Source organism: Poecilia reticulata, linkage group LG16 (assembly GCF_000633615.1).
Source record: "Poecilia reticulata strain Guanapo linkage group LG16, Guppy_female_1.0+MT, whole genome shotgun sequence".
NCBI lineage: Eukaryota > Metazoa > Chordata > Actinopteri > Cyprinodontiformes > Poeciliidae > Poecilia > Poecilia reticulata.
Genome location: NC_024346.1, coordinates 17,486,329 through 17,500,076, shown reverse-complemented (window position 1 = coordinate 17,500,076; position 13,748 = coordinate 17,486,329). Strand labels below are relative to the sequence as shown.

Here is a 13,748-nt window from a genome sequence, read left to right as displayed (position 1 = left end):
AAACCGTCAGTTCGAAATGACAGTGAAAATATGCTAACCCAGCTTAGGACATAATTTTCATATGGGTATAACCATTTATATTAAATCATTTAAGTGTGTGCGTTGTGTCAGGAACAGATAAATAAAATTAGCCAAGAGACGGTAAGACTTTCTCAAAGTTTGGGTTAATATTCCACCATTTCAATGTATCACAGCATTTACATGTGTGAAAGATGTGTATTATTCAAATGCTCTTATTTTAAACAGAAACACAACAATCATCTTATTGACTAATAGTATAAGGTATGAAATATTAGGTATAATTGGCACAATAATAAACTGAAGCAATAAATGTTGTAGTTTTTAAGTAACAGGCGTATGCCTAGATAAATTCCAACATTTAGTATCAAACTGAATCAAATTTAAGATCTGTATTTGTGTCTTAGGCACTGCAGCACACCACCTTCTCCATACTACTCAATCATCCAATCAATCTGATTTGACTTAATGACCTAACGTGAGTGTTTTAGAGTTGTAGAAAGTAGCTGGAGTACTGATACGGCTATGAAGATAACATGCAAACTGCACACAGAAAGGTTTGCTTAGTCAAGACTAAAAAATGATCACCTCCATGGTGTGACTTACCATTAATAACTAAGACACTACCAAATAAAAATGGCCACAATACTTGTATCTCCCATTGACATTAAAACCATTTTTTGTACTTAACTCATATATATGCAGTGATGCAGCTTTAAAAGGTCAGTCTGAAAAGTCAGGTCAGTCATCTGCCATTGCTCAGTTTGGCCCCCCCTTTTAATTCAATGAAATATTAGAGAAAGCATTTGTGGCAATAGATTAGTTTATTCTGCCAACCAATGACAAAAAGAAAATCCTAACTTTTTCACAATAAGGATTGCTTGGAGTGCTCATATTTTTTGCATCTGCTGGGTTGGAAACGCTCCACCATCATTGCATCACTGGTGTTGATGAAATATTTTACTCATTTCAGACAGACTAATTTATTTTTTCTTCTTCAGCCGGCAAAAGATGGTTACTGTAGAGGCCAAGGCCCAGGCCGGACAATAAAAGAAGTAGCCAACAGTGGCAGCTCTTTGAAATATCTCTGTTAGGAATTACATGTCATTAAATTCCCTCAGAATCTTTCTTTAATGCAGCCTAGATGACAGAATAGGTGTATCTTTTAGACAGATTATGCTTTTTCTGGACAGAGTGATTCTAATCAAGTCAATACTTTCTATAAAAGCACAATAACAAAACTGATAATTACAGTTGACCTAAAAAATGGAATCAGATCTGAAGCTGAAATGTCACTTTAACCTTTTCTACAAAGAAAAACTTGATCTAATTTGAATCAAATCGGTGCCTTGCCAAAGTGATCATACCTTGTAAAGTATTCTCTGATATTTTTTAAACAAAACCAGAAGCCTCAATGTATTTATTAGGATTTTAGGATATAGAACAACACAAATGTGTTTTACAAATGTGTGTGAAGTGGAATGGAAAGAATGAAAAGTTTTTGAAGATTTTTTTTCAAAGTCTTAAAAGTGTAGCATACATGTAAATGTTCAACGCCCCTGCAAATACTTTAGAGAAACACTTTTTGCTGCAATTACAGATGCAAATCTAAATTGTATGGCTGTGACTGCATGTCACTGCAGTCACAGCACAAATACAAATACTGCATACATATTTAGTGCATTGGCATCTTGGCAGCTTTCCTGATTTATGCTCTTCTTGCCTGATCTCCAAAGCTTTTGGGTGTTGTTTTATAAAACTCTAAAATTCTCCACAACTTTATCCATGATCTGACTGGTATGTCAGATGTTGCTCCTTAAGATATTTGCTTACAAATATTTTCAGAGATTAGAAACCACAAGTGGATTTTTTTTTTTTTTTAAGTTGGGTGACTTTTGAAAGTATGTGAACTGAATTTGTTCAAGGGTGTCAGAGTAAAGGGGACATGTCTCATTATTCAGTTTTATTTAAAAAGAAATTTGAAAACTATACATCAGTTTCCTTTCAATTCACGATTATGTACTGCAGTGTGCTTGTCTACTACATAAAATCCCATTAAAATTCATTGAGGTCAGTGAAAAAGTTCTAATGTATGGATACATGTGGAAGGCAATGTAGCTAACCCTTTCATAGCTTCTTTAACAGAGTGACTTCAATACATTAGTATCTTCATGTGCCTATACAGGCTGGTACAACACAGAAAAGAGAAGTTCAGCACAATACAAAAAATCATGATTGCCATGATAAGATAAATTAAGAAATATTTTTCACTTTTAGCCTTTTTTTTCTAGAAAGGTCCCAGTAGAAATGACCAGGCTTAAAGCATCTATAAAAACCAGTTGGTACATCGTTGTTCTAGTAATCCCTGAAAAGTTCAGATGGATTGTTAACTATATTGGATGGTGAGCATTTTAATGAGCACTGGTCAGTCACAGTGAAAGAGAGTAAATTGCTTCAGAACCGTTCCAAAAGTACAAATATCCTCAGGAAAAATAAACATTTAATCTTCTCTGAGGCTTCTAACATCTATCTCCATTAGGGACGGGCCCCTGAACCCAGCCGGTTCTTCACTCAGACGTTTTGGGACAGAGAAACCTGACCTTTTAAAGGCAATGCATGCTTGAAACAATTAAACGCAAGAAGAAAAATAAAAATGGGGGGAAAGGCATGAATCATCTCACACCTTGTGACAGGTGTCAAACACAACCAGGAGATGTTGTACCCACAGGCAGACTGTCTGCACCAAAAGATCATAAGAGCGTTTCATTTGCATTCATTGAACCTGCAGACAAGGTGAGAGGAGGTTAATGGTCAGTGGATAATCTTAATGAGGCCATCATCCACCTACCTTTAAAACTATTAAATAAGAACATTTAAGAAAAAAAAAACCAAACAAAAAAAAACACCCTAACCCCCAGTTCTAGTTTTATTCCCTCCGCTTTTCCTTCCCTTTCCCCAACCACCCCCTTCCCACCACAGCCCCTCTTCCCTGCTCCAGGATTTTGCTGTACAAACCAGAAACAGATGTCTGCTGGGGCCGTGCTGAAAGACCCCGCTGTTCTGGATGCCAGCCACATGCTTTTCATTCAGAGATGAAGGCTCACAGCTCGCCTTCTTGTGAAGCCAAATATAAAAAAAAAAGAAGAAAAAAAGGTGGAAAAAAACAAACTCTCCAAATGCCTTCAAGTCTCTTCAAAAGCAGTATATATATGAGCACACCTTTTTGTCTCCTCTCCACCATGTATTGTTCCCTGCCTCAGCTAACAGCTTCTTTCCCATTTTTGGTGTTAGATGAGTCAAAAGCAAAAAATAAATAAATAAATAAATTGAAATGTTGCTGACAAAAATATTTCATAAAAGAAGCCTTGAAGTACTAAAAGACCCACAAGATCACATCCCATGCACGCATAACTATAAACTAAGAATGGTGATCACAGTTTTACACGTACAGCAGTGTGCTGAGAAATAGAAATACTATATCAGGTGCTGTAGTTTTCAGATTGTACAAATATCCCAGCCTCAGATGCAAATCGCACTCAGATAACTCAAACTTAGCGTGGCAACTAGGAGATATACCAAAAAAGAGCCCAGCAGTAAAAGTGTCCAAGCTAAATAACTATTTGAACAGGATCACTGAAAGGGGATTTTCTATGCAAGGAAAGTTTTATTCACAGGTTCCAAATGAATTCTAAAGAAAAACATTAGAGTACAATTAGTTTAGTGAGCTGCATGGGAACTATGCTCTTAAACTTAATTAAATATTAAAGGTTAAGTAACATGCAACTCTCTGTAAGTCAAAATAAATTAGCGTCTTTGAACTTTTGGCACATTATTAAATCCCTTCCTGAATTTTTTTGTTTGTTTTTTTTTACTTGGAGGGAGATATCATTTACCTTTCAAAGAGGAATAATGCAGGCCTTTGTTGTGGAACTTAAAATGTTGACACACTCCCACTTCGCCAGCCAACTCTTTGGGAAACTTGGGAACAAAAGGTGGTGCAGAAAGGATGAATTAACTTGTCAATATTTGGCTCCTCGAGCATGTTAGCTTTGGGTCGCTGTTTTTTTAAAGGGGAAACACTTTAAGGAACAGTCTGTTTGTTTTAGTGAAGTTCTGTAATCTCTCTTGGTGTCTTTGGTGAGTGTAAATCCAGACTAGGTTGTCCCACAGATTGAAGGTAACCTAACAGATTTTCTGAGAGGGACCAATACAAGACTTGCATCATCTTAAAACCAGTCCATTCAGAAAAACACAAACGTAGTATTTGCAAAAGCTGTTGCTTTTCTTTACCTTTGAGGCACCTTAGTTTTACTTTCTAGCATTAGCCTAAAAATGGTTCCTCTGAAAAAAATAGCCTTGCATAAAATATTTTTACCTTATATAGATGTGAAAATTGCTATACATTTTCTTATTAATACATAGGGCCTAATTGTTCCTGTCATATCTCAAAAAAGTGTCATAAAATCTAAAAAAAAATTACACTTGGATATTTCTGATGCTTGTAATGCATTAATTTCCTTTTAACTACTTCAGAATAAAAACTCAGAAGGTCAGCTTTTTAATAGCCACTAATATAGCATTGCATACCATGAATATGTACAATGTTCACCTTCCAATGCGTTGAGAATTTCTTAATTTCTATTTTCTGCGATATGACGTATGTCTACAACAGTAAAGGAATCCATTACTTACAAAGACCTTCACAAGACCTAACTTTTTTTTTAAATCCTCAACTATCCCTTTAAACCTTAACAGAATTTTTTTTTCCTTCACAAGTGAGAAGCGGTTTTGCATATTCACCAACTTTCCACGGCATTTTTATGCTTTCCATTTCATCTGTGGAGCATTGACATTACACCAGGTGTGTGAGCAGGTTAAAGTCATGTCGAACACCTGCACAGAGGTGTCAAAAGCCAAATGACTGTAGCCAGAGTGAGTCAAGTTATCCTGCGAAATCCCACAGGCTTTGTCTCCTTAAACCAAACTTTAAGAAGACAGTAGGATCACACGGAGAGGGCAGCCTTCCAGCTAAAATCTTGAATCATGGTTTGCAGTAATATCAATATTTAAACAGCTCTTTCAGTCCTTTGATCTTTTGTTATTTCTTCTTACAGCACAGAGAAGCAGTCACGATCTCCTAGATGAAAATGATTGCTTTATTTGGAAGATTTACGGACATATCGGTCGCATGGATGCTTTTTTTTTTTTTCTTTTTTTTTCTTCCTCTGTCACTCTGGCACTCTGTCATCCAGCCCATCCCCCAAATAAGGGTGGGAGGGGGATTGGGGGGTTTCGAGAAGTTAGCAGTGAGGGTTCGGAGCCTCTACTGTTATCAGAGCCCTTTTATAACTCCCAGTTCTCTCTTTGAAGTCAAAGCCAGACAACTCAGGAATCCTGCTCACCCCCCTATTTGACAATGAGAACTAGGGGGATGGTCAGAGCTAAACCATGTGTTTGGCCAGTCTTCTCCCACATTTATAATCATCAGTGATTTTAACTTTCGTTTTTTTTATGACAGCCATGTGCTGCAACACACAGGAGAAGAAAATATGCCTGAAAAAAAAAAAGGCAAAAGTTTAAACCGCCTGAAGCATTCCAGCTATTTACTCTTTGAGTTGGGGATGTTTTATCACGGTTTGATCTCCAGACGTTCAAGATCCTTTAATCCAATAATTATGTCCTGAAAATTCAACAAAGTAATTTGATCTAAGTAAATAATTCATTTGCAGAGTTTGGGGATAGTTGAAATAGTGCTATAATTAAGTTAAATCCTATATATGCCAAAGAAGAAGAAAAAAACCAATGTTAGGAACATTTTATGATTTTACACAAATGCAGTAGTAAGAAATAGAGCTGTCACTGCTTGTTGAAATTTAATTCCTAAGCTCTGTCTTTTTTAAAAAGCAGCTGCAGTTAACAAAAGTGTTTAGCACAGATAAGACTTTGCGTGAAGTTGTATTTTCAAGTTTAGACCTCAAGTTTCTAAAAATTACTGAGGAATAATAATTAAATTATTCAAAGAACAAGTAAAACCTATTGATATCTGGGCTTTTTCACATCCCTTCAAACTTTGATGCACCTCATTTGGATCTGAAATGATTGTGAAATGAAAGTGAAGTGACGCACGATTCAGAGATGAAATGTTAAACGTTTACCTTACAGCAGATTACAACCATAAAAAACAAACAGCCAAAGTTTCATCAGGATTGTTTGCATTAAAGCATAAGAATAACTTTCTCATGCACAGCTGGTGGAAACATCCCAAAAGTCCTCTGAAATTGCAGGTGGTTGTACAAGAACTGTGTCAGAATGCATGGCCAACTTTTTGAACATTTTTGGCAGGGAATGTAGAAAATTATGGAGATCCACATCTTAATTATCATCTTCTCAATTGTGTTGGCGTTCAACGTGACAGAATGTGCGAATTGTTAAGGGGGTGTGAATACTATTGCGAATCACAGTAGGTAAACAAACTTCAAACTTAGAATAGATGGGATAATATGATAAACACAGCACATAGTCAGGAACTACGCAGCCACTAAAACCACTAAAAGACACATGAAAAAAGTTGATAGGGATCCACTGTTTGGGGTGTGAATAAGCTCATAATTATAGGAGTTAATGACGCAAAAAGAAATTAGTCTCATGACTTTGACTGATGGGTGGGTGGGATCTGCAGACTAATAAGCGCCAAGCTTATGCCTTTCGTGGTTTTCCTCCAGGGGAGTGTAAAGTCAGACTCCTCTGAAGCGGAGCAAAGTAGTCTTATAATTTGCACAGAGTGGGCGGTTTACGGCCCTGATATAATCCATAACTCTTCCACTATAACAACTACCCATCTCACGATTCGTCAGCCCCTGGCTGTGTGGAGCTCTGCCTGGGAGCTCGAGTCGTGGTACTCGAAGTGATGTAATGTTATAACGCCACAGAGGGCTGCCCACTCGGAAGCCACTAGAATGGGAGGCACTACGGGGAAAGACACCACCCTGGGTCATGATGCCAAGAGCCACAAGAGGAAACGCAAGAGTAAACTTATATCTGTCACTCTCAGAAATGACTACATTTCCATCCAGCTTGAGCTTCTGCTGTAAGTGTGTGTGTGTGCGTGTGCGTGCGTGCGTGCGTGCGTGCGTGTGTGTGTGTGTGTGTGTGTGTGTGTGTGTGTGTGTGTGNGTGTGTGTGTGTGTGTGTGTGTGTGTGTGTGTGTGTGTGTGTGTGTGTGTGTGTGTGTATAAGGGTCTCAAATCATCCAGAGATTCTGGCAGAGATGGAATAACCACAGCAGTCTTGTGTCAGAGCAAACACATCACAGAGAGAACAGTTCCCATCCACTCGGGTCAAGGAGTTCTAGGACTTGGGTTAGAGGAAGAAACTGAATGCAGCAGCTTCCTGTAATGTGCTTCTTCATTACCTCTGCAAACACTCAAATCTTACACACGGATTCTCCAAAAAAAAAAAAAACGCAAAAGAAAAACTTAAGCAAACTTGATGTACAGCAGCAGAAGGATATTGGAGGTTTAGGGTAAAATGAGTGATCCGTGGTAAATCTAGCAACTATTTGAGACGTGTGGTATTAAAACGGGAAGAAGAAAATAGAAAGTGTGTACCTGCATGTTTTTCAGCTTGTGATCTGTTGCGCTGTACCTCTCACATTCCTCCATCCCTCTCCGGAGGAAGGCATTCACGACAAAACTGTCTCCTGAAACACGGAGAAACAGACGCATCACGATCAATCTGAGACTCATCATCTGATCAGCTCCGGCCAGCCTCCAGTGTGGAGAATGGTGAAAGTTTATCCTCACCTTCGGGGTTTTCTCTGCGCTTGGACGCTTTGGATCCCGAGACAAGGGTGTGAAACAAACAAAACAAAACAAAACAAACAAACACAAAAAAAAAAACAATTATTTGTTTTATTTAGGAGGTAACGTCAAAATCTGAGTTTGTTTCTGCGTAAAAACGTGTCTTACCATGTTTTGACAAAAGTTTGCCCATCGTTAATATCCTTTTTTCCCCCAGGATCAATAAAGGTACTCCGAAATCCGTCCAAGGATAAAACAGTCTACTAACTCTACATGGTCACATTGTGTCTGTTCAACGAGAAGAAAACTTCATCCGCTGAGTGAAGCGCACTTACGAAAGCATCGATCTCAAATCGGACGGTCAAAGAAACAAAAGAGAAATGAATTAACTGATCGACCAGGGAAACGGGTCGCTCTCTGTATCTGCCTTTAGACTTTCCTGCAGTCCAACTGATGCGAAACCTCCTCAACGCTGCAGAAACGAGCAACTGTCAAGTTTGGAAAGGCAAACACACTTCCTGCTCAAGTTGTTAAAAATAAGACACAGTATTAGGCAGGGAAAGTCGAGTTTAGAGGAACCTGATGTTACGTTATGATTCGTGGCTGGACCTTCAAAGAGTTTCCTCAAACTGTATATGAAATGATTGCGTTCTTGCAGATTTAGATCAAAATTGAGACGTTTTTCTTGTTACTTGTTTTTTATTTGGAATTTGTTCGTGACAAACATACATTTTAATTTTTTCCCCCAATTTTAGCTGTATCTAATCTTTATACACCTATAAAACAAACAAATAAAAAATAAATACATAAGTTGGAGGGAGAAAAGTACACTTCAAAATAAACAAACCCATCAATAATAAAAATAAATAAAGTAATTAAAAAATAAAAATAAAAAGTCACCCGTAGACATAGTGATTTATACAATTTACTCTGGGAGATGGTATGTGGCCTTAATATATGTAATAATATATGTGAATGAGGAACTGAACATCAATAATATGTCCAAGGGACCCAGAACCCTCAGATTATCAGATAGCAGATATGCTTTTATCTTTTTTCCCCCCCTTGTAGTTGTTGTTTTTGTCTTAGTGTAAACGTAATTTGCTTTGACAGCATGTCAGTCTGAAAACGCCAAACGTTTTGGATCCATGTGGCATTTTTAAGGGCCATCAATGGATTGTTTCGGTCTGTTGTCTGAAACCTCTGGTCGTAACTGCATTTATTTTGAAAGGGCAGACTCTTCTCTTCCGGTTGTTTTAATTAACTTGCCTTTGATAACTAGTTTGGCAGCTCTTGTGAAACTGATAGAAAAACCGCGTCCTCTGTTGGTGCACCTTACTACATGATGCATTCATGGCAAAAAAGTTTTGTTTCTCTTTGGATCATTTTGGATCATCCTGATTTGTGACTTATTTATTTGGATGCTTTTTTAATGATCCATGCAAATAAACCACAGTAAAAATAAACTATCCACATGCCATTTCAAACCAAATCAGTGATATTTTAACTATATATTCAGTTCTCACACAGACATCAGTGAACGACTGTAAATTATGAATGGAGTAATGATTAATAAAGGGATGGCCCAATGACCCTTCATAGTGTGTGTGCTCACGCTGATAAGCTGCTTGTGAAAAATGCCAGGACTTATCTTTGATAAATGCTCCAAAGATGCTGCAGATAAACGGTGCATTAAAAGAAACCATGAAGGACGAGTTGTACTACAGTCCTCCGAACATCAAAAGCTTGTCTGCAGTTTTATAGTTTGTTTTCTCTGGCAGGAAATTAAGACAGGGACTCTGCTCACAACGTACGCAATGTTGTGCGAATTTTAATTTGCCATGCAAAGTTGTATTTCCGTATAAATAGTGAATGCGTTTAGCGTATTAAAAATACCTTTCTATTGAACTTGGTAATATAACATTTTTAGTATAATAAATATAAACTTCACCCACCACATATTGTGAACGGATGTTAAGTTTTTACGTACAGTGCTTCGCAAAAAAAAAAAAGAAAGAAAAAAAAACATATATATATATATATAAAGAAACTGTGGTGAAAAATTAACGCAGCGTGTCAGTTTGAAACCATCCCCACAATGAAACACGGTGGAAGCAACATCCTGCTGTGGGAATCTCTTTTCAACAGTACAAGTCATACAAGCTGCAAATCCGGCTTTTATGGAAGAGTAGCAAAAAGATATGCTCTGTTTACAATTTGCCACAAACCATTAAAGGGACACAGCAAACACGGTCAGTCTGGCGAGATGAGAACAGAATTAAAACTTAAGTTTTGTAGCTATTTGCAAAATTCTGCGTTTAGGGACCATCATTTCCATGGTGAAACACAGTGGTGGCCGCATCATGCTGTGGGGATGCTTTACTTCAGCAGGGACAGTAAAGCTGTCCGGAGTTTATGTTGGGGTGGATTCATAGCGTAATAGAAGAAGAAAACCCAGTTAGAGGCTTTTAAAGATCGGATGCCGAGTTCACCTTCCAGCAGAACAACGATCCTAAAGATAGAATAGAATCGTTTCGATCACGAATATATTGACCTCGTTAAAATTCACAGTTGAGAAACTGTCGCAATTAAAAGCCGTTTTTCACAGACACCCTCTTACCAATCTAGCTTTTTTTTTTTTGTTTTTTTTTGCAAGGTACCGTCAAAAGATTTCAGTCTCTAGACGTCCCCAAAGACTTGTAGTTGCAAAAACGACTTTGTGTTCACCTACCCTATTAAATTCCCCCCCCCCCAAAAAAAAAGTTGTTTGAAGCGATGTATCAATGTTCAAGAGGTATGAGTGGCAATGGCACCGCAGATCTTTAATTGCCCGATGGTAGTAATGTAGCTACATTAAAAGCGTCCCACCCTTATGAACCTGCGTGCTGTTTGTTGATCACCGCTCCCCGTCAGTTCTCTGTCCTCACAAACACACGACGCTCAGATCACTCTACGGTTGACAGGATGAGCAGATATTTGCATAGCTCTTTCATAGCAGTCGCCTTTGATCCGACTTGCCGTGCCTAATTATCACCATTTCTTTATGCATCCCGACCCCCGAGATTCCAGCTCTTCACGAGTTACCTTCCTCTCATCACCTCTTTTTTTCCATCACCTTGTAACGTCTTGCTTAAATGGCAGACAAACACAAAGGGCAACAGAAGCCTCAGCAGAGATGAGAGACGAAAAGCACCAGGCAGAAATGTTTTGATTGGAAACAGAAGCAGAGAGAGAGAGAAAGAGAGAGAGAGGTAGAGAGAGAGAGAGAGAGAGAGAGAGAGAGAGAGAGAGAGAGAAAGAGGGAAATCTACGTTTTTTTTTGGTTTTTTTTTCGTATTTCAGAGGCAATGCTCGTTTGGATACACACACTGGTGTGTGTGATCAAAGGCTGTAAGGCAGATGAAGAATTGGAAAAACCCAGACAATTTAAGTTTTATAAGCTCCCATTATGTTTTTGGGCAGAGGATGTGGATCATTACAGCAGCAGCAAAAAAAAAAAAAAAAAAAAAAAAAATTAGGGCATTTTTCTGAACTTGATTTTAATCTGCGCAGTGTTCAGCTTTGAAAGCAATAATGCTCAAGTTAAAACCTCAGAGAAATGAGTGATACTTTCCATCGTTTGTGTGCGACTCTGCTCGGTTTTTCTCCCAACATACCTAGAAGTATGTGTTTAAGTTAATCCCCCACCCATCACCTATTTAAATCCCTACTGGCACATGCATGGATATTCCATTGCTCTGAGCAATGTACCTGAACAAGATTCGAAGGGGATAAACACCAGGCTGTTTGTCTTATTTGGAGTTTTCTGACATTTTAAACTGCGATAAAATCCTGCAACAATGAGGCTTTTGACTTTTGTTACTTCTCAAGCTTGACTGCCTTTAAACAGCTGCCTCTATTCTGGAGCGACTACAGTCAAAAAGAAAAAAAAAAAAAAAAAGGCCTCCAGACAGAGCAATTATGGTTTTATTTACCCATGGCCCTTCCAACAGCTCTGCTTTACTCTGTGTGCCCTCATTCTCCACTTTGTGTTGATCAAACTTCCTCAGTTTCATTTAAATCACATTAGAAAAAAAATCTCTTTGAAAAACTAAATTGGAAGGCCCCAAACAATTACATGTATCAAGTTAAATATGTCTAATAAAATAAGTTCTTTGAATGTGGGGGGGAAATCCATTTCTGAATAGTGTTGATTAGAATAGAAATCTTTGCCTTTGATGACGGGGCTTTTGACAGTAAAATCTAATGCAGCAATAAAACACTTTACAACCACAGTAAAAAAAAAACACCTGAGAAAAGTCATTCAGCAAGATGGCAGCGATAAGGCCGAGACTACAGGGTGTGACTGAAGACGCATTCAGCGTTTGTTTTCCTTTTTCATTATGGACAACCAACAGGATCCCGCTTTGAAGTGGAATGAATGAGTGTTGCCAACAACAAAACAATAGGCACATTGTCGCCAAACCTGCAAGTGACATGCAAGAGAGCAGAGCATTTCCCTAATGCAAATCCGGCTCGTCTGAACAACGCGGCCTGTGATATCCTCATGTAAACTGTCACAGCAAACAATTTTTTCAAACACTTTTCCAGTTGCAGTGTTACGAACTCGTGCTACGGCATCCAAATCATGACTCGCTCAAAAATAGCCAGTGGTGGAGAAAGTACACAAAAAATGTACTTAAGTAAAAGTACAAATACACAGACAAAAATGTACTCAAGTAAAAGTAAAACTACCACATTAACATCTGTACTTAAGTAAAAGTAAAAAAGTACTGGCTTTTAAAAACACTTAAGTGTTAAAAGTAAAAGTACTTGCTGAATGGATTACCTAATCGCTAATATCATTAAGTGTACCGATTGTATTTAATTTTAATACATTAGAAATGTGCCATTTAATGAACAATGTCACAGATAAAGCATGTTTTTTTTATGTTTACTCTGTAACATAGTTTAGACTTAGATATGTGATTCTATGCATCATAATTTCAGGGATGGAAACATCTCGTCTCCTGTCCTAACATAGCATGAACTTCACTTTTTTTTTTGCCACTGGTGGCATTTATTTTGAAAGAAATCCAACAGAAAGGGGATGGAAAGAAGGTGGGTGGGGGTGGACATGGAACTAAGGAGCCACATAGCAGAATTGTAGTCAAGACGACCTACCCAAGAAGACCAAGTCAAGACCAGCACAAAATAAATGTACTTTTACCTATCAAAATTGGTTCTCAAATTGATCTGAAAGATCCACATTCCCATAAAACACCTAGATATTAAATACTTAGAGCTAAAATAAATTTAATCGGTAAAGATCCATCCAGAAGAATCGGATCGTTCCTGAATGTCATATCAATGCAGACTTTGGTACCAGCGTTGTCCCATATATGCGACACCTCAGTCAACACCTCCACACAATAATTCAGCGCATGAGTGAYACCTTTTTCTCATTGCAGATGCAACATCAGTCAGTACAGCTAGCTTTGCTAGCATCACGTCCACGGAGCTTACCTTTCTTTAAGCTTTCCTTCCAAGTGACCAAGGGCGTAGGAACAAGTTTATCATTGGGGGGGGACACATATCGGAAACTTGAAAGATCCGTAAATAGCTTGAGCAAAAATGTCATCAATGTGTTACTCTAATCTGACCCCTTGTAACCTGTAATCTAACTATTTACAATCCAATAATCAGATTTAAATTACGTATCCAAGTTAAGTATTTGTGATTATTTTTAGAAAACACATATTGTTGCTTTCTTCTTTTTCCTTGGGGAGATACGTTTCATATGTAACACCAGCGACACAAACGTAAACGATGGAGGGAAAAGAGATGCRCRTTTTCTAGCTGATGGATGAATTTTTYATTGAGTGATCAAATTACTCTTTCAAAGTAACTATGCCATCCATGGCAATAAACTAACTACACTATAAATCATAT

The 13,748-nt window shown here is 38.0% G+C and overlaps 1 protein-coding gene across 2 annotated transcripts in view; it reads right to left on the bottom strand.

The window, feature by feature from the left end:
- nkd2b (NKD inhibitor of WNT signaling pathway 2b) overlaps nucleotides 1-8,366 on the bottom strand; it is a 32,968-nt gene extending 24,602 nt beyond the window's left edge. Inside the window, exons 1-3 of one of the 2 annotated variants that reach the window (XM_008432547.2) lie at nucleotides 7,986-8,366; nucleotides 7,821-7,847; nucleotides 7,626-7,717 (exon numbers count right to left, since the gene is read on the bottom strand). In XM_008432547.2, the coding sequence (XP_008430769.1) occupies nucleotides 7,626-7,717; nucleotides 7,821-7,847; nucleotides 7,986-8,010 (144 nt within the window). In that variant the 5' untranslated portion in view covers nucleotides 8,011-8,366. The remainder of the gene's footprint in view (nucleotides 1-7,625; nucleotides 7,718-7,820; nucleotides 7,848-7,985) is intronic. The other variant, XM_008432546.2, reaches the window with a different exon arrangement.
- Nucleotides 8,367-13,748: the final 5,382 nt, after the last annotated feature.